The sequence below is a fragment of the Falco cherrug genome, chromosome 18, assembly GCF_023634085.1.
Source record: "Falco cherrug isolate bFalChe1 chromosome 18, bFalChe1.pri, whole genome shotgun sequence".
Classification (NCBI taxonomy): Eukaryota; Metazoa; Chordata; class Aves; order Falconiformes; family Falconidae; genus Falco; species Falco cherrug.
Window position 1 is genome coordinate 6,502,185 of NC_073714.1, and position 17,951 is coordinate 6,520,135.

General features: G+C 49.2%; 1 protein-coding gene across 1 annotated transcript in view; it reads left to right on the forward strand.

The window, feature by feature from the left end:
- ARHGAP25 (Rho GTPase activating protein 25) overlaps positions 1-17,951 on the forward strand; it is a 21,610-nt gene continuing 3,659 nt past the window's right edge. Inside the window, exons 1-10 of the mRNA XM_055696091.1 lie at positions 1-528; positions 5,744-5,937; positions 8,156-8,243; positions 8,675-8,794; positions 11,398-11,605; positions 14,054-14,186; positions 15,168-15,241; positions 15,771-15,892; positions 16,641-16,840; positions 17,354-17,937. Of these exons, the coding sequence (XP_055552066.1) occupies positions 468-528; positions 5,744-5,937; positions 8,156-8,243; positions 8,675-8,794; positions 11,398-11,605; positions 14,054-14,186; positions 15,168-15,241; positions 15,771-15,892; positions 16,641-16,840; positions 17,354-17,937 (1,784 nt within the window). The 5' untranslated portion in view covers positions 1-467. The remainder of the gene's footprint in view (positions 529-5,743; positions 5,938-8,155; positions 8,244-8,674; positions 8,795-11,397; positions 11,606-14,053; positions 14,187-15,167; positions 15,242-15,770; positions 15,893-16,640; positions 16,841-17,353; positions 17,938-17,951) is intronic.

The following is a 17,951-nucleotide window of genomic DNA, read 5'->3' on the forward strand; positions in this document are numbered from 1 at the left end:
CCAAAACCCTGTGCTGGGCTGTGTCCTTCAGTAAGCAATTTTCTAGCACACCAACAGCACTGAGAAGGACACCCACTTCCTCAAATGCAACGAGCAGTGTGCAGAGAGCAACCCCGGGCAGCCACGTTTCAGTGCAGTGGGGCCGAGCTGCTGCGTCCCTGCATCAGCCAAAGGGGTTTGCAAAAGAGGGAGCGAACAAAAAGGCGGCATCACCTTGGCATCATCAGGGAAGCAAGACCAAAGCTTTGCAGGAAAGCAAGGCAGGAAAGTACTTTTATGGGGTTGTTCACAGCCGTGCTCAGGAGGGAGGAGGAAGTCCGTTGGCAAATCAACCCTTGCTGAGCCGTTGTGCTTTGTGGGGGCAATCACACCCCATCGCAGGATTCCCACGGGACTATCAGAGCTTCATTTCAGCCTGTCTCCTAACCAAGCCCCCTTCGAAAAACAAAAGCCCTTCCTAATCCAAAATGTCTCTCAAGCTGCCACGGAACTGGGATTTCAACCTGAAAATGGATGCTGCAAAAATAGGTATCGTGATGGTTTCTTTATGCTCTTCTGTTTCTGCTTCAGCCTTTCAGGTGCAGGCTGGGGTCTGCCCATGTGCTGTGGCCAAGCCCAGCTTCCATTTCAGCTTTGGCCCAGACCTGAACCTGTGCCTGGCCTCAGTGGGGGGACCTGGCCCTTGGCTACCAACCGCTTTCGAGACAGCAGATGGTTTGCAAATGATTTGCAAGGAGTGATTTACCAAATTGTCACCGGGGGATGCTGTGGGAGCAGGGCCAGCAGCCTCAGTAGGGTGGGGAACAGGGGTTCCACTGCTGCTGCCCACACAAAATCCAGGTTTGGGGGGGATTTAAACCACATGGGCTCATTCTGCTGGCGCAAGCCTTGCAGGAGATGAAGTGCAGCCAAGAGGCGGACACAGCGGTGCGGGCTGGAGGAAGCAATCTTGCTGTTGCTCAGGTTTCTTCGCCCACCCCAACATCACTGGTTTCCTCTCACCGGTGGTAAAGAGCCCTCTGATGCCCAAGCCAGGCTCTGTGCTGCGGGACGGCTTCACTGTGATTTCCTGACTTACCTCCTGCCTCTGCCCAGACTTTGCACAGCTCTCCTTCACCGTGGGATCTATTTCCAGCATAAAAATCACTTGGGAAGGAGCGAGGGATCCCTACGGTGGGCTTTATGGCCAAAATATCATGGTGGAGCCAATGCCTTTGATGCTTTTGGGTCAGGCAGCCAGGGAGGGGATTTGGGGGTGAGGATGCTGCGGTTAAGGAAGGGGTGCACACACCCGGCCTTGTGCATGCACTGAGGCAAAGGCCCTCTGTGGTCCTGGCACTGGTGCCAAAACACCATCAAGACACACATTTGCAACTTGATTTCTCCCTGCAGCACAGAGACTTGACCAAGCCGGTCCCTGTGTGCTGCGCTCTTCCTTCTTACACCTTGCGTCAGCTTGCAAGGTCATCCTGACTGGACTTTCTTGCAAAGGCAGTTTGGACTTGTCGCTGAGGCTGCTTTCATTGGGGTGGGCAAACCATTTGCTTCATACAAGGCCCCAGACAAAGCACCGCTGGTCCCTGGCAGCTGCAGCAGTAACTGGGCTTGCCGATGCGCAGGGATGCAGGATGAGAGCCTGGGTGGTCCAGAAGCTTGCAGGCGGACAGAGGAAGCGGTGCCACCACCTGCGCTCACCAGCTTGCAGGACAGCGGTGGAGAAATCCCCACATAGTTATCATAGAAACATCCTGGATTTCTGCATTGCCTGTTCTTGGGATAATTAACATTTTTTTGCACAGAGGCTGCGGAGGAGTGGGTAAATTCAATCGGTAGCTCAGACAAAAAGGCCAGGGGATGCTGGGCCTGCCAGCTGCTGGGAAGCAGAGAGGGTGGAGATGGGACACAGGCTTGAACCTGTGCTGTTACCAGGAACTGCTTTTTTTCAGGAAAATCTGCTTGTGATAAAATTCTGGATGCTTTTTACAGCTTGCAGTGGCTCCGAGCCCGTGAGGTGAGGGTTGTGTGTGTGTGTGTGCAGAGACTTGAGCATTGGGGCACAGCTCGGTGCATCGACTCTTTTCATGCTTTGAGGTTTCTGGCTGTGGGGACCAGTTGCTGCCACCTTCAGGGGTGCAGCAGGGATGTGTCTTGCTTGTGGAAAATATTCACTAATTAGTCACCCCTGCCTTTGCTGGCTTCTCCTGGCTCCAGGACACTTCCCCCTCCTCATCCCCAGGCATGGCTGTGGCAGAAGCAGCTTTTGTAAGCCCCAGGACAGTGCACCGGCTCCTGTGTTCTTCCTCATGCTGAGAAAAAAGCAAAGCTATTTATTTCAGAGAAGAGGAAAACTGCATTTGCAATGTTTATTGTGAAACCTATTGTGGCACTTCTACTGGTTTTTATTGCAAGTACCTGATGTTCCTCCTGGGGGGGCAGAAACAAAGGGGATGGCAGGGAGGGCTCTTGCCCAAGACAAGGGTTTGGATACCATGATGGCACCCAAAGCGATTTCTCCTGCAAGTCACACCTTGGTAGGGCTCCTCTTTTTGGGGAGCAGGCAGCAGGACACGGGCACCCTGCTGCAGCTGCTCTCCAGGCCTGGAGGAAGACTGAGGATGTTTTGGAGGAAACATTCAACTTCAGAGGCGGTTACCGCAGGAAACGCTTCAGGGGGCACCACATTTGATCTTAGTGGCTCTTTCCTGCCTTGCAAGAGTGGCAAGGTGAGCGGGGCCAAGTGCAGCAGGGATGCTGCATGATGAAGATGATTGTAAATGCTGGGCCACGCTGGTGAGAGCCAGGGGAAAGCTTTACACCCACCCTGCATAAAATTTTCAGCTCACACAAGCTAGGCATCACATTGGCTACAAAAGATAGAAACTTTGAAAGGTGGTATGGGAGAGAGCTGCAGCCTTGGTAGTTGTGGTTTGGTGAAGGCAGAGAACTTTCCACTAGGCAAAATCAGCCTCGCCATCTGCAAAGCCAGGTCCCCCACACCTCTGCGTGAGTCCTGCGGTGGGGACAGCGTCTGGGAGTGCTTGTGCTGTGGGTAAGAAGGATCCTGCAAACTGCTATTTTGGCCTTAAATGAGCCCAAAGTACAGGGAGAGCTGTCTCACACGGAGGGAAAATACATCTGCATGTTCACCCTGCTGGATATGTACTTGCCTGAAGGGCTAAGCCACGGCTAAGCACGAGCCTCCGGCTGCACCTTCAGTCTGGCGTTTCAGAAGGGCTGATGCTAAAGAAAAGGGACCCAAGTGTCCCCTTCTCAATGCACATTCCTTATGCACCTGGGAAAGGCTGCAAAGAGGGAGAGAACAAATCTGAATTCCAGCAAGGACTAGGCAATTTAAGCTTAAGGCTGAGAGCAGGAGGAACCTCCAGGTAGCAGTGCCTGCCAGGTCGCTTCCTTTCCATGGTGCAGAGCCCTGATGCAACCTTGACAGGCTTAAAGGGGCATTAATATCTCCAATAAAAGGTAGCAAACCATTGCATTTTTCATAAAAGACACAATTTCTCCTTCCAAGTCTTTTGCTGCTGGAATATCAGAGCTGCTGGTCTGAGCTGAGCTCTTTGGGGAAGGCTGAACGTGGAGCTGATGGGTGGTGACCCATCCCTGATTTCCATCCGTTTGGGAGTAAGTATGGATCCTGTGAGCTGCATTTGCAACAGCTTCACTTCAGATTAAGCCCTTGTGGTCATCAGTGCTTGGTACAGAGACTTCACTTTGCAAAAGTTAGTGGTAATTAAACAAAGCAAATATCAGCGGCTCTGTTTCATCAAGGGGGAGGTGAGGTCCCATGATTAGATAGAACACACCGCAAAATTTGGGAAGGCATCCGAGTGCTGGCTGGGGGAGGCTTGTTCTTTGGTGATGTTTCTGTGGAGCAACGTTCACAGGAGGCAGGCAGCACCCTGCACCCAGTAGCCTCTGTGCTCCCACCAGCTGCTCCACCCCTGCGGATCATTCCCCAAAAATCCTTGCCCTTGAGGAGTTGGCAGCAGCCCCAAGACATGAAGGAACATGATTTACAGAGAGGAGCGATGCTGCTTGTGAGCAGTTTGCTGAGAATCATGTTAATATTTACGAGATTTGAGTCATGCAGACATTTTGGCAAAGAGCAAAGAAGCTGCCCGGGGTTTGGGGTGCAATTTGGAAACCCCATTTTGGTTTTTGCATCAGGGTAACCCCAGTATCAGCATTTTTCAGGGGAGCTGCCTGGCAAATCCCTGTCAGAGGTCCTTGCTTACAAACACACCCTCTGCAGGAGGCATCCCATATCAGCACACTGAGATATAAGCGTCATCCTCACTGCACTTTGAAGGCCGATTTTTGGAGTCACAATCTTTTTTGGTTTCTCAGGAAGCTATTTGCAATCCTGTGACAGGTTTGTAGTGGCGAGGTGAGCTCAGAGTGCCCAACCCAGGGCTGGCTCTGAAGGACAAAGGCAAAATGCAGCAGGGTTTCTTGCTCCAGGGGATTTCAGAAGGGGAAGCTGGGCACGCTCTTGCACTGCAGCACCCCGACCTCTGCAGCAGCTTCTAACTGCTTGGCACTGAGTGCAAAGTGTTTTGTGGGCTCCCTGTGGGTGTCTGTGCAATGAAAGCACCCGCTCAGGCATGAGATGCCCCCATCCCAAACATTACAAGGCAGCGGTGGGTGATTTTTAATTCCTGTTTTAAGCTTGTCATGTGCACTCAGGTCCACACCAGGATTCCTCAACACTCATATCCAATGCAGCTCTTGTGGCTCTCAGCTCCGCTGACCAGCTCGGGGGAAAAGCAGGTGTCTGGGGGCAAAGATACAGGGACGCTGCAGCTTCCCCCCTCCCACAGCATTGCACGACACCTCCCTCAGAGCCCCGCTCAGCCTGAGGGCCCTCTGCCAGCAAACGCTGCTGGGCTCCGGGGCCCGAATCCTGCTCTGCCCTCACCCGCAGGACCCGGCCAGGTGCCATCAGGTCTGTTTTAGCAGAGGAGATGTAAGAACTCAGGAAGTCACCATGTGCAGAGGCCAGTGAAGCTGAATTCCCCTGGAGTCATATAGTTATTTTTGCCCTGCAACCATAAATGCTAACTCTACCCAGCTGGGTTGGCACTGGGGTCCTGCAGTGTTCACTCCAGAAGCAAAAATCCCTTCTGGAAATTATTCCTTCCAAGGCATTTACTATCACAGACGCATTTAGAGATGCCACAAGGCCATGGTGCTGGTCCCTGGCACAGATCAACAGCACCAATGGGACTCACCTACACGATGCAAAGAGGAGACAGGGGATACTGCTGTGCCCAGCTGGTAAATCCACACTGGCACTTTTTCTCCCTCTTGGAGACTTTCCAATCCCATTGTGTGAGAGCTGCCCCATTGGAAACATCAGGCAATGCTCTCCCAGACCAAAACTGCAATTTCCAAACAGTTTTTTTCAAGCCAGGGTTGGTCATTCCGCTATCGCTGCTGCAGGCTGTTTGGGGTGGGTATAAAAAAAAACACACGCTCCCATTAAAGAAAAAAAAAAAAGCTAATGATTTTCTTCTAACTTGCAAGACAATTACTCCCACGCAGGAAAAAGGAAGCACATACTGACAGATACTGCAGCCACTTCCTTTAAAAACTCTAGCCAGTTTGCTCGGCACAGGCAGAGGGGCAGAGAGCCGCTCTTGCTGTTGTCGATTACATCGGCCCCGGGGACGTGGGTCTGCTGGCAGCTCATCCCCACCAGCCCGTCCCTCTCTTTCCTTGGCAGCCCGCTCCAAGAGCGTGATGAGCGGTGAGCCAGTGGGCACATGGCCGGCCTCCCCCAACCCGCTGGAGCGGCCCCTGAAGATCGGCTGGCTGAAAAAGCAGCGCTCCATTGTCAAGAACTGGCAGCAGCGGTACTTCGTGCTGAAGGGCCAGCAGCTGTACTACTACAAGGATGAGGACGATGTCAAACCACAGGTAGGCCAAGGCTTCTGGGCTTGCCAGTCCTCAGTCTCCCCCTTCTTGCAGCTTTGCTCGTCGGGAAATGGTTTGGGATGGGTCTGGAGTAAGACGGGCAGTAACAGAGATGAGATATCCTGATCACGCGCCTCATCTATGTACTTAAAATTATTAAAGTGCCTGCAAGCCCCACGGGGGGCTTGGTCCTTCTGTGCCCGAGCAACGGGGTGATGGAAAAAACCCAACCCAGTTACCAACTAGAAAGTTGCTATACATTTCCAAGACAACAGAAGAAGGCTGGGGAGAAAAAGAGCTGGGCACACCACCATGTTCGCAATGGCAGGTGCAGCAATGGGTGCACGAGATACTGGGAGCTTTGAGAGAGGTTTTGGCCATGCACCTCGTGGGAAAGGCATCTTACAGGACGCTTTTAGGAAAACACAAGCAGGACTTTCAGCATAGCCTGGGTGTGAGGAGCTGCCCAAGACAGACCTTACAGCAGGGCTGCGGGCTGGACAGATGACAGCGAAGGGCAGCTGCTTCCTTAGGACTTCTTGCCACGGGACAGGGCAGCTGGAGGGACGGGGAAAGGAAATCTCTCTCTCTCCGGCCTTCAGGTTTGTATCCCGTCCTGGCCCAGCCCCATCCTTTGCAGAAGGCTCAGTGGTGCAGATGCAGTTTGTGTTATTCGGCTGCTGCCCCAGTCCACCCTGCATGGCCAGAGGAAACCTCCCCCGCTGCCTTTTCCTCTAAGGGATAAGGCTTGAAGTCTGCTCAGCGCTTAGGTGCACGGCACTTCTGATGCTTTTTGAGGTCCTCAGGACAGCGCAACGTGCACCCAACCCTTTGCACAGAACAGGAGTGCAAGTCATCCACTTGGGCATGGTTTAAACCTCTGCACCAGTGCCCGATATCCACAGCACTCTGACAGCATCATCCATCTTCAGCCCCTCCGGGTTGTAACAAGCCCTCTGTCTCACCCATATAAATAATTTCTCAGAGTATGCATTGTAATACACTTGCCAGGAAGAAATCAGGCTGTTTTCCCAATTTATATGGATAACTTCCTAGTTTTTCAACCAGTTTCTCCATACTGTAACTTGCTTTTTGAATATCCATCATCTTTTCCTTGTTTTGTGAAATTTCAGGAAAAGGTCCTCCCCTTTGTCGGAAAAGCCATTCTCTGTACAAATTGTTACTGGCAGCAAAACTGATCTCAAGAAAGAAAATGCTCAAAAGGCAAAGGAGATCAGAAGATCCTCAGGGTGAAAGCACAGGGCTGAGCCCAGTGGGATCCAGGTCTCATTTCTGGCTTTGCCTGGTTTCAGGGGTGACTGGAAGGAGCAGTCTCCCCTGTTGTCAATGGGATGTGGAAACGGAAAGTGCTTATGGCTATTCATGGTGCTTTTGGAAGCTCTTGCCATGACCCTGACGCACCATCCTGGGTCATTTCAAGCCTCTCCGATCCCATCAATGATTCTGATTGATACAGCTGCAATTCAGGCTTTTGAAGCACTGATGGTCCTCACTGCTCAGAGGAGCCCAATGGCTTTCAGGAGGCTGAAGTCGCTGAGAAACTTCATTTCTGTGGTACAGCCTTATTTCCTGCCCCAGGAGGCCTCTGGTGCTGACTCACATGCCTGCTTGGCCACCACGTGCCTTGGCCGCTCCCCACCCATCTCCTCCAGCGGGTACCAAGCTGCCTGATTGCCATGACAGTTGGGGAAAGGCAGGTCCAAAAGAAATAGCTGGTTTCCACTTTGCTTTTTCATTTCCCCTCCCTTTTATTCTTTTCTCTGCTCCTCTCCTGCAAACGTTGGATTTGTTTTCGGGTTTAAGTGATGCTGTGTTAAAGGAATAGTTTTCCTCCTGTGATGCACCAAAAACAGGATGCACCAGTGTTTTGCCAAGTCCCTTCTCCTTTGTACTTTCTTCTTCCACTCCCAACAGGGGTTAAAAAAACATAAGAAGAGAGGAAAAAAAGGAAAGAGCAAAATAATCAGTTTTCTCACTCTGAGAATCAGTTAACCAGAAAAACTGGCATTTAAGAAGTGTCCCTTATTGTTTGAAAAGTCATTTTTAGCATATATATATATATATATATACGTATGTATATAGGCCACCAGCTCCTGCAATCTGAAAGAAGGACTCCAGTCCTCAGTGGTGACACATGGCAGTGTCATCCCCAGAGAGACGGGACACTGGTACCTGCAGCTCCTGCTCTGCTTTGTCCTAGGGCTGCCTGTCTCTCCAGGGAAGCACCATCAAAGAGGTGGTCAGCAACCCAGAGGAAGGAGGAAAATTTATCTTCGAAATCATCCCAGGTGAGGATGCTTCACCCTTCTGTTGTACACTATTGGGCTGGACTGTTCACCCAGGATCATTTGGGCAAGTCATCTGCTAGTCCTTTTGCTCCCACTGTTTTTCAAGATCCCCATAGCACTTCATTATACATGAAAATTAACATCTTGCTTTCAATATTCACGCATCAGGGCTAGAGGAGGGCCCTGTGTCATTGCCCATGTCCCATGCTGAGAAGCCTTGCCAAGCTGCAACATTAGGCAGTTTCTGTTCCTTTCTTGCAAACCTTCAGCAAGCGTGAAATGTAAGAACGCTGCTTCATTTCACAGCCAAATAGATGTGAATGGAGAAATTTGGAGCCAAAAGTGTTTAGCAAAGAGATCAACAAGAATGTGTCTTTTCTCCTCCAATGCTCTCTATAAATGATGTATAATATTTTTATTTTTTTTCCCAGGGATCTCAGGAGACCAGAACCGGTCAGGGCAGGACACCTACGTGCTCATGGCTAATTCCCAGTCTGAGATGGAGGAATGGGTTAAATCCATCCGACGAGTGGTGGGGTCAGCATCAGGAGGTAAAGGGGAGCAGGGACAGCTCTTGGAGAGGCAATTTCCTACCGTCTTGTGGTCTGCAGTACTTTTGTGTGAGGATTTCAAAGCTGGGCTCAAAAACCTTTGAAACTGGAAAAAGGAGCTGTAATGCGACTAACTTGTAATGCCTTAGAATCCTGTCTGCTCCTAGACCCTGTGGTGGACGGTCTATGCAAACATGGGCAACGTTAAGGAAATGGCAACCAAGCATGAATGAAGATTTCTGGGCTGGTTTCAACATATTTTGTGAATTTCCTCATTGACTTACTGACCCCAGAAAACCTTGTTCTTGAAAACAACTCATATTCAGAGATAAAGCATTGAAAAACCTTGCCTTTCACCTACCAGTTTCCTCGCTTTGCTTTTCTTCCAGCTTTTCTTGCTCAGCTCAACCCTTCTGCCCCCATTTTCTCTGCAGTCTGCCTTGGCCACGCTGCTCTCCTCCTCACACACAGGCAAGGCTTGCAGCAACAGGATCCTTGCTTCCAGCCCCCTCAGGCATGCATTTATGCCATTACAAAATTGTGGTCAGGGAAGCATAAAACATGAATCGATCAGAAAGGAGCACACTAAGTTTGCTGCCACAGGCAAAGCCCACAAAGGAAGTGGCAAAGGTCACTCTAGCCACTTCTCCTACAAGGATGAACTATCCAGAATTTTCCTTAAGGATGAACTAATAAGCAAGATCCACCAATGAAACAGGGCTGGGAGTCTCTTTAGCTCTCTCCAAAAGAGCACTAACCCGGATCATTCTGAGCCTCTCCTCCCTCCCTCTGTGCTTTGCCCTGACTATTTATATTATTTTTTATAGGGTCCATGCCCTTCAGCCATGTAAGACAAGCACGATGGAGCTCTGATCACCCTTAGCTCCTGTGTTAATACAAATCACAGCAGTTCAGAAGCAAGCAGGTGCTGCCAGTTCAGGCTCTTTCACTGTGACCCTGCCATAGGCACAGACAAGCTTCACCTAAACATCAACACGGCTGGTTTTCCTCAACAACCCTGGTGTTTTCTGCCTCTAAACTGAAACATGCTGTGCCCTGGGGCAGGCAGCATTACTCATCTGAAATTAGGATTGCATGAGCCATTTTCAGGGCATTGCCCCACCTGGCTCTAATATTTAATAACAACTCCACATCTGATCCTTGCTTAAACTTAGGAGGCTGGCAGTTTCTTCCAGCTAGATAAACTGATCTTATAGGATAGAAGTTGTAAATTTATAGTAGTACAGAAGGCCTGAGGATAGCAGAGCAGTCAGGTACTATGGAGCTGCATTTGATGTCAATACACAGGTTAACAGACCCCGAAACTTCATGCTTTAGGTTTTTGGCTTCAACGCAAGCTGAGCCAACACGTGCTTTTAAAGTAACCCGCTACACGGTGGAGGTTTGGGCAAGAGCCCACCTGGAAACAGCCCCATGTGACCCAGCTAGTTGTGAGCTTGTCACACACCAAAAAGCAAAGCGGCTGCAAAGTGTGAAGCAACAGCAAAAGCATCTCCAAAAGCCCCGAGGGGTTTCGCAGGGCTGGCTGCCGAGTGGGCTGGTATGGCCATTGCATGCCCCAGGGAGGTATCCCCAAATTAACAGATCTGCCAGTTTGCAGTTAAATAAACAATTCATTATCAGCTACCAAAGTAGAGGGGGGAGGGCGATGGGGGACGGACACAATGCTATTTGCTTTTACTGTGCACAATGACAGGTTTATATTAGTTATTTGAAAATGTAAGCAAGTCATAAATGAAAAACCCCCATGATCAGGCAGGTGCCGACAAGCCTTGTGGTTCCAGATGAGAGTGTCTACTTGCATTTTCCTGGCCTGGAAGATGCACAGGAATTATTTCAGCCTTCAGAGCACGAGGTGAATGCATCACAGGCACTGCTGGGGCAAAAATATGGCAGAGGACCATAGGACCCTTTGCCATTAATATCCCAGAGCCAGTTCGAGTTGGGATTTGTCTGCACTTACCATGCCCCAGGCTCTGAGGAAGAAGAGCTGGGATGCAGGCTGCTGCCTTCCCGCCTTCGAGCTCTTCTTTTGCTGTGAGTTCAGGAGGAAAAAGCCATTGCTCCGAAGGAAAGGTACCACTCGCTGCAAAATACTGCTGCTCTTTGCACGGGGGAATTTCTGGAGGGTGAGAGAAGAGGGGAGGGGGAAGAAAAACAGTCAGTAAGATTTCCAGCTTCAGATCTCTGCAAGGGTGCTTTCCTTCTTTCTTGGTGTTCTCCTGTGCTTTCCATATCTTTCAGCTTTGTGTGACAAGCCTGCCTTCTCACCCTGTGCCCTCGCACCAACCTTTTTGCTGTTCCTGTCTCCCTCTGCTCCCCGGCAGGGCAAGTGGCATGGCAAAAAACAAGGCTCACTGCTTGGTTTGAGAACTGTTAATTATTTGGAGGAGGGACAAGGTTTCATCTTGCTATTATTTCTTTGGAAGTGGTTCTGCTTTCACCAGTTTGCAGACTTCTTGTAGCTTCTATGCTACCAGGAAAGCAGGTACTGTTGTCACTTTTGCACCTGATGCACTTTGGCAAGTCATATGCAAAAGCAAAGCTTTTGGGCTCCTCTAACCTCTCTGTTCTTTCCCTAGTGGTGTTTGGCCAGCGCTTGGCAGAGACCATGGCCTATGAACAGAAATTTGGGCAGCACCAGGTCCCCATACTGGTGCAGAAGTGCGCTGAGTTCATTCGGGAGCATGGTGTGAGTGAGGAGGGCATCTTCCGCCTCCCCGGCCAAGACAACCTGGTGAAACAGCTCAGGGATGCGTTCGATGCTGGGGAAAGGCCATCGTTTGACCGGTAATGCTGGATTCCCCCTCTCCTACTCAATTAGCTCTCATAAACCCCAACACCTGGGGGAAAGCAGCTTGTCTAACCCCCCAGAGAGCCCAGAAGGAAACTTGGACCATCCAGAAGGGCTTGACAAGGAGAGAGGATTCAGCAGAAACATCACATTGAATCAGAGGGTGCTGAGATGAGATTAATGGAAACTAAAGAAAGCATTTAGGAAAATCCCTGCCCCACACAGCAACTATTATTTGCCGGAGCAGCCAAGGAAGGAGGGAAAGGGAAGATCCTACTTAGCCCATCAGCTAAGGGCAGAGGTTTGGAGAAAGGAGAGCAAGCAGAGGATCACTAATAAGCTCAGAGAACACCCTAACACACACGCTAGAAGTTCTTGCTTTCCCTGCCGGAATGTAGCCATGATATTTTCCTCCTGTTGTTTTTCCCTACACCACCACACAGAGGTGAGAGATTGATTTTGGCTGCTGCAAGGCTGTGTTCTCCTGACACCTTTCCTCTGCAGGGCTGAGAGGAACCGGAAAAGTCCCTGAAGCTGAGAGCGCTGCCTGTAGGTCTCAGAGGGGCTTTGGAGAGGGTCGTTTGCTACTGCTGCCTCTGCCATGCCCTGTGCAAAATGAGAGAATTGTAAATCCCTGGTACATCTCGTTATAAAGCCCCCCTTGACAGTGGGCAGAGCAGCTGCCCCTGCAGGTGCTTCATTATCTCTAAGGAGGTTTCCCACCTGTGTACCCCCGACAAGTCAGAGTTTAACCCCTTGCTTTTGGCCACGGTTGCACAAGGCATTGCCCAGTGTCCCCTGCTCACTCTGCAGCCTGCTCTGGGGCTTGACCCACCAGTTTGCATTGCTGAAAGCAGTGACCCTGTGCTGGGATAAAGGAAATGCGGGTCCTGCAATCATCCACAGCACCTAAAGTGAGGCTTTTTGGTTAAATCCTGCCCTGCCTCATCCACCAGAACTAAGACAAGGGGTGCCCAGGCTGCTGCATGTGTGATATTGGCCGTGGTGATGCCCCATCTATGCAGACCGGGGGAGCTGCCCCATATGGCATCGCCTGAGCTCTGAGAGCCATTGGCAAAATCTGGGTGCTTGCGGGAGGGAAGCAACCAAACCCAGGAGCTTCCCTGGATTTTTGTGCAAAACAGTTTGCCTAAGCAGAGTGCAGGGGTCTCGCTTCTCTATTTGCAGGCCTGCCCCTAACCACAAAACTTTTTGTTTTCACCCAGCTTTCTGCAGCTTTGTTAGGAAACCCCACAGCACTTTTACCTAAATAATTCCTGGACTGTGCCAAGCAGAGTCACAGCTGCTCTGGGAGCATAACCATCCTGACCGTTGGTTTTGCAGCTGAATATTTTTTGCTTTCTGGGTGCCGTAGTCCTGCTGAGAGCTTTCCTGTTGTAACCTGTATGGGGGTCATAGGAAGGTGAAGCCTTTTTTATTTTTTGAGGAACTGTGTTTTGCAGTGGGGCATGGCAAGGGAGTTTGGCCCTTTTCCCAGCACCCTGCAATGTTAACCCTGTGCCGGAGGGCTTGGTATGAGCATTGCTGTGGTGATCTCAGAGTGACTGCAACCCCCATGCACTTCAACCAAAACATTTTCTCCGTGAGGAGGAAGGCAAACAATGGAGTTTCCAGTGACCTGAACAGTGCAAGATGCGGGCTCGACCTTCAGTGCCATCTCTGTAGCCTGTTTGGGTTTGCACAGGCATGCTTGCATGCGCAAGCTTGGCAGGATTGGGTGGGGAGCATCAGAAAACTTTTGTTGCAGCCCAGGCATCCAGGATGCCTAGTGCCGTGTATTGGTAAGCCCTACAAAAATACAGCTCTGAAAAAAATTCCTCTATGGTTACATGCATTTGTTAAAAATGTTTTACAAACCCCAACAAATCCTAAAAATAAATGACCTGGGGGATTTTTGCTAGAAGTTTATAACAGTTTAGCGACTTCAAGGTAGGTCAAATTAGAGGCTTACGATCTTGACAGTGTCCTTTTGACATAATGTAAACTATATGGTATGCAAAGCTGCAAACATCTGTCCCAGCAGAACATCTTCAGTAATTACTGTTGATCTTAAAAACCCCAGGCAAGCTTCGCCAGCTCCGCACAGAGTGGGGAGTGCCTGCCAAACATGTGAACGCCAGACAATATCTGCATGCAAACTCTCACGAGTCAAATGCAGGCTGGGAAGGCTCAGCCCGGGTATGAACACTGGGGACCTGCCAGCCCCACGGTGGGGAAAATCTCCACCAAGTATTTATTTTCCTGCCAGCTGGGGCCATTCCCTGGCTTGGGGTGCTCTATGGATTCCCCCCAGCTTGCTTTGGCTTCCCTATTCATATCTGTCTGTCTTCAGTTTAAATATAATCTCATGCTCCCGGAGCAGGGTAGGGTTTGCTCACCAGCTGGGTCCGAGTTCCACGTGAGTGGCTCTTTGTGCATTGCAGGAATACAGATGTGCACACCGTAGCCTCTCTGTTCAAACTCTACCTGCGGGAGCTCCCTGAGCCAGTTGTGCCCTGGATGCAGTATGAAGATTTCCTGCTGTGCGGTCAGGCGCTGGATGTGGATGAGAGAAAGGTAGAGACGCATTCACTTCTCTCCTTCTGGCCTTAAAATTAGCTGTGTTTCAGTGCCAGGGCTTTGTGAGCTGGAGGTGTCGGGTGCATATTTAGCTGTGCATTATAAACTGTGCAATTACTGAGCTTTGAAATCTGAGGGGAGAAAAAAAAATAATTAAAAAGATAAAATCTCCTCAAAACAGTGGGATTTCCCAGCTTGAAAACAAGGGTTTATCCATTTTAAAGCTTACATTTCTGAAGCAGGTCTAAGAGCTGCTCAGCACCTCTTTTTGTTAAGCCCTTGCAGCAAACAGAAAGTGTGAAAACCAAGAGAGGAAGGAAACACAATGTCCTGCAACCCCCATCAGCCCAAGCTGAGAATGGAGCTGGTGGAGGTTCTGCGTGAGACCAAGGAAGGAAGTGGAGATTTGGGAGAGGGAGAAGTGAGAAACAGATGGGAACTGTCTTTTCCTAACTATATATTTTGATGGAAGAGAATCCCCTCACTGAAAAAAGACCCATTCATGGATGCTGTTCCTAGACATACAAAAATAATGCAGATATCCTTGGCAGCATGAGCTCTGTGAACTGCAATGTTCAGCCCTATATTTCAAGGGCAAATGTTTCTTGTAGGTTGTTTCACTTCAGGATCTTTGGGGTTAAAAATGTCCTAAATGTTTATACACAAGAAATGCAAGGAGATTAGGCATGATTGGCTCTTTCCAGAGCCCATCACACACATGCTGGGCTGGAGGGGACGCAGCTCTTTCCTTCGTTGCTGTGGCAGCAGCAGTGCTGGGCAATGGGCTGCCTCTTCTTGCTGAGCACTGTTCAGAAATTTCTCCATGTCCGTGCTTGGTTTGCAGAGAAATGTAATTTCCAAGGCGAGCAAATGCCAAGAGGTGAGACCACACAGGGATGGATGGAGTGACGAAGAGCCATTCTTGAGTCCATATGTATCTGTGAATCTTTATAGAGTTATTTCTTAACTTGCATTTAGGGCCATCAGGAACTCCTGAAGCAACTGTCCCTCCTTCCCAGAGACAACTACAACCTCCTCAGCTATATCTGCAGGTCAGTCCTCTGCACAAGGTATAAACAGCTCAGATTTGGTGTTGGTGAGTAGAAATACCATGCCAAAGACTGAGTCTGACTTCTCTAGAGAGAGCCCTCTTAAGCCATGTTTTGGTTCCCCTCGAGGCACTAGATCCTGACTTCTGTGAAGGGAGAATTTCATTAAAACTCACTTATGAACTCCTAAGAATTAAAATGGAGTGTAGTTTTTCTAGACAAAGCCTTGTGCAACAAAATTCTTAGGTTTCACCCAGCCTAGGAGGTTTTTTTTCTGGTTAAAGATTAGATGGGGGTTTTCCCTTCCTTTTTAATATTTTTTTCAGGTGAGCAGCTCATCACATGGTGTTTTTTCTACCGATACCAGTAAGACCCAGCTCCAGTTTGCAGTTATAAGGCAGTTATATGTTTCTGTCCTTGGGACGCAGAGGAAAAGCTGGATGGATTTATCAGGATTTTGTTTCAGTGGGTGTGTAAAGCTTTTGCAGTCTTCCTCCTCTGACTTCAAATATTTGCCCTTGGATTCTGGCAGGTTTCTACATGAAATACAGTTGAACTCTAGCGTCAACAAGATGAGTGTGGATAACTTGGCAACAGTGATTGGAGTGAACCTCATCAGACCCAAGATAGAGGATCCTGCAATTATTATGAGAGGTAAAAGGGACTCCTGGAATAATTGGCACCTGATATGCTGAAATACTCAGTTGCATCCACAATCTTGAAATTACAAATTTTCTACAGTAGACCCATGGATATAAGCCAGACACGTGCCTGGGCACAGTAAGTACAGCTAGGTAGAGTAAAGCCACATGTTAGTCAGGCTGTAAATGTGTTTATGGTGACAAAAACCCCTTAGGAGTTGCACTTTGTGTTCCCTCCACAGATTTCAAACAATTCAGGAATTTGATGAAGTCATCTTTCTTTTTGCTTAGAGCAGGAAAGTGTAAAAACAAAGGAAACTCAAAGAACTTACTGTTTCACTGAGCCAAACTGTAATCCCGTGGGCAGGGACAGATGCAGCAGAATGAATAGAAGAAATATTTAAGGCCAAAGAGTGCTCTGCTCTACAGATATCATATGCAAATGGTCCAGATATTCATATGCCTGTTTGTATAACCGATACTTGTAGTTTGCTTGTTGAGCCAAAGCAGCACAATGTGTGGCTTGGTGCAGCTGAGCAGATTTCTGTCTTGGTTGCTCCATGGTCTGCTCCTGCTAATCTGGGGTGATATAAAAATTCCTCCCTTCATTTGGTTTTATGATCCCACTCCTTGTCTTCACCTGCATTTCTATGTGCCTCTCCATTTTGGACAACAGAAAGACCAACCAGAAAATGCTAGTGGGGGTGGAAGAAAACCCATCGCACTGGGTTTGCTGCTGACAGATCTCTGATTTCTTCCAGGCACACCACAGATCCAGAAAGTGATGACTGTGATGATAAGTGACCATGCAGACCTCTTTCCCCCATCCAAGGATGTGCTGCCCTCCTCACCTGCCCAAAAAAATGACAAGAAAGCCCCCATCCCACGTAGCTCCGTGGGCTGGGATGCTGCAGAGGACCCTGCAGTGCACAGGGCAGAGAGCTTGATCCAAAGGCAAATGGTAAGGCTAGATCCTCAGAGAAAGAATAAAACATAAATTTAATAAACATTTTTAATTTTTATGGGCTCTAACAGGTCAGCGAGCCACTAAGGGGACTTGCTATTAATAGGGTAAAGAGCTCTAACTGTCATCCCTGGAATATCTGCATCAGAAAAACAACGTAGATAAACTTTCCACTTTCCTGTGGAAAATCTACTGTTCTGGGAAAAATGAAAACTCCTGAAGTTTTTTAGTTAAAAGGCAGAATAGATGAAACCTTTTCAGTTCATGCTGGTGAAGTGAAATCACTGAGGATTATAGGCTTCTCTCAGAAAGAAAGAATCTCTGCAGAAAGTTCTTTTTAACAGAAAACACGGTGCAACCCAAAATAGTTTTTTATGGAAAACTTGTGGCCATTCCTGTTAGCATGTTAAAATGTGACTTTTGTAAATACTGCAGTCACAGCGGTCGCTGCAACCCGTTTGCTCACAAAGCAGGGCAAGGCTGTCCTAATGCCACTGGTCTATTTTACAGAGAGATGACCTGAATTCCAGCAGGGCCCTCGGACCAGCTGCGAGCTCAAGTGCACCCAGAGAAGATAACGAGTCCAAAGATACTCTGGGAACGTGGAAAACGCAGTCAAGGAAAAGAACTCAGACTTTACCTAACAGGAAATCTTTCCTGACAGCTGCTTCTCCAGGGGAGAAAGGCAGCAGTGACAAAAATGACATATTTGCTAGTGACTTTTGGAAAAGCTCCCCTGGGAGCAGCATGCACTCCATGGCTCCTGACGGACATAAGAGAACGTTGTCGCACGATCTTTTTAAGTTGCTCGACCTTCACCGGGCTTCGACCTACGATAACGTTCCTACCTCCCAGGCAGAAAGTGGGGAAGGCAGCAGCTCCAGCCCCAGCCCTTCGAGCAGCGGCTCTGATAAGGAATTTCTACCTTGCTCCAGTCCCAGCCATCAGCCAAAGGAAACAGCCAGTCCCACCAGCAGCCCTGCCGTGGTCTCCAAGCCTGATCAGGAGAGCAGGGAGTTCCTGCAAAACATGATCTTGAAGCTGGAAAAAGAAATGGAGGTACAGAAAAATGACTACGAGGAGCAAATTAAAAGGTAACATGCTGCAG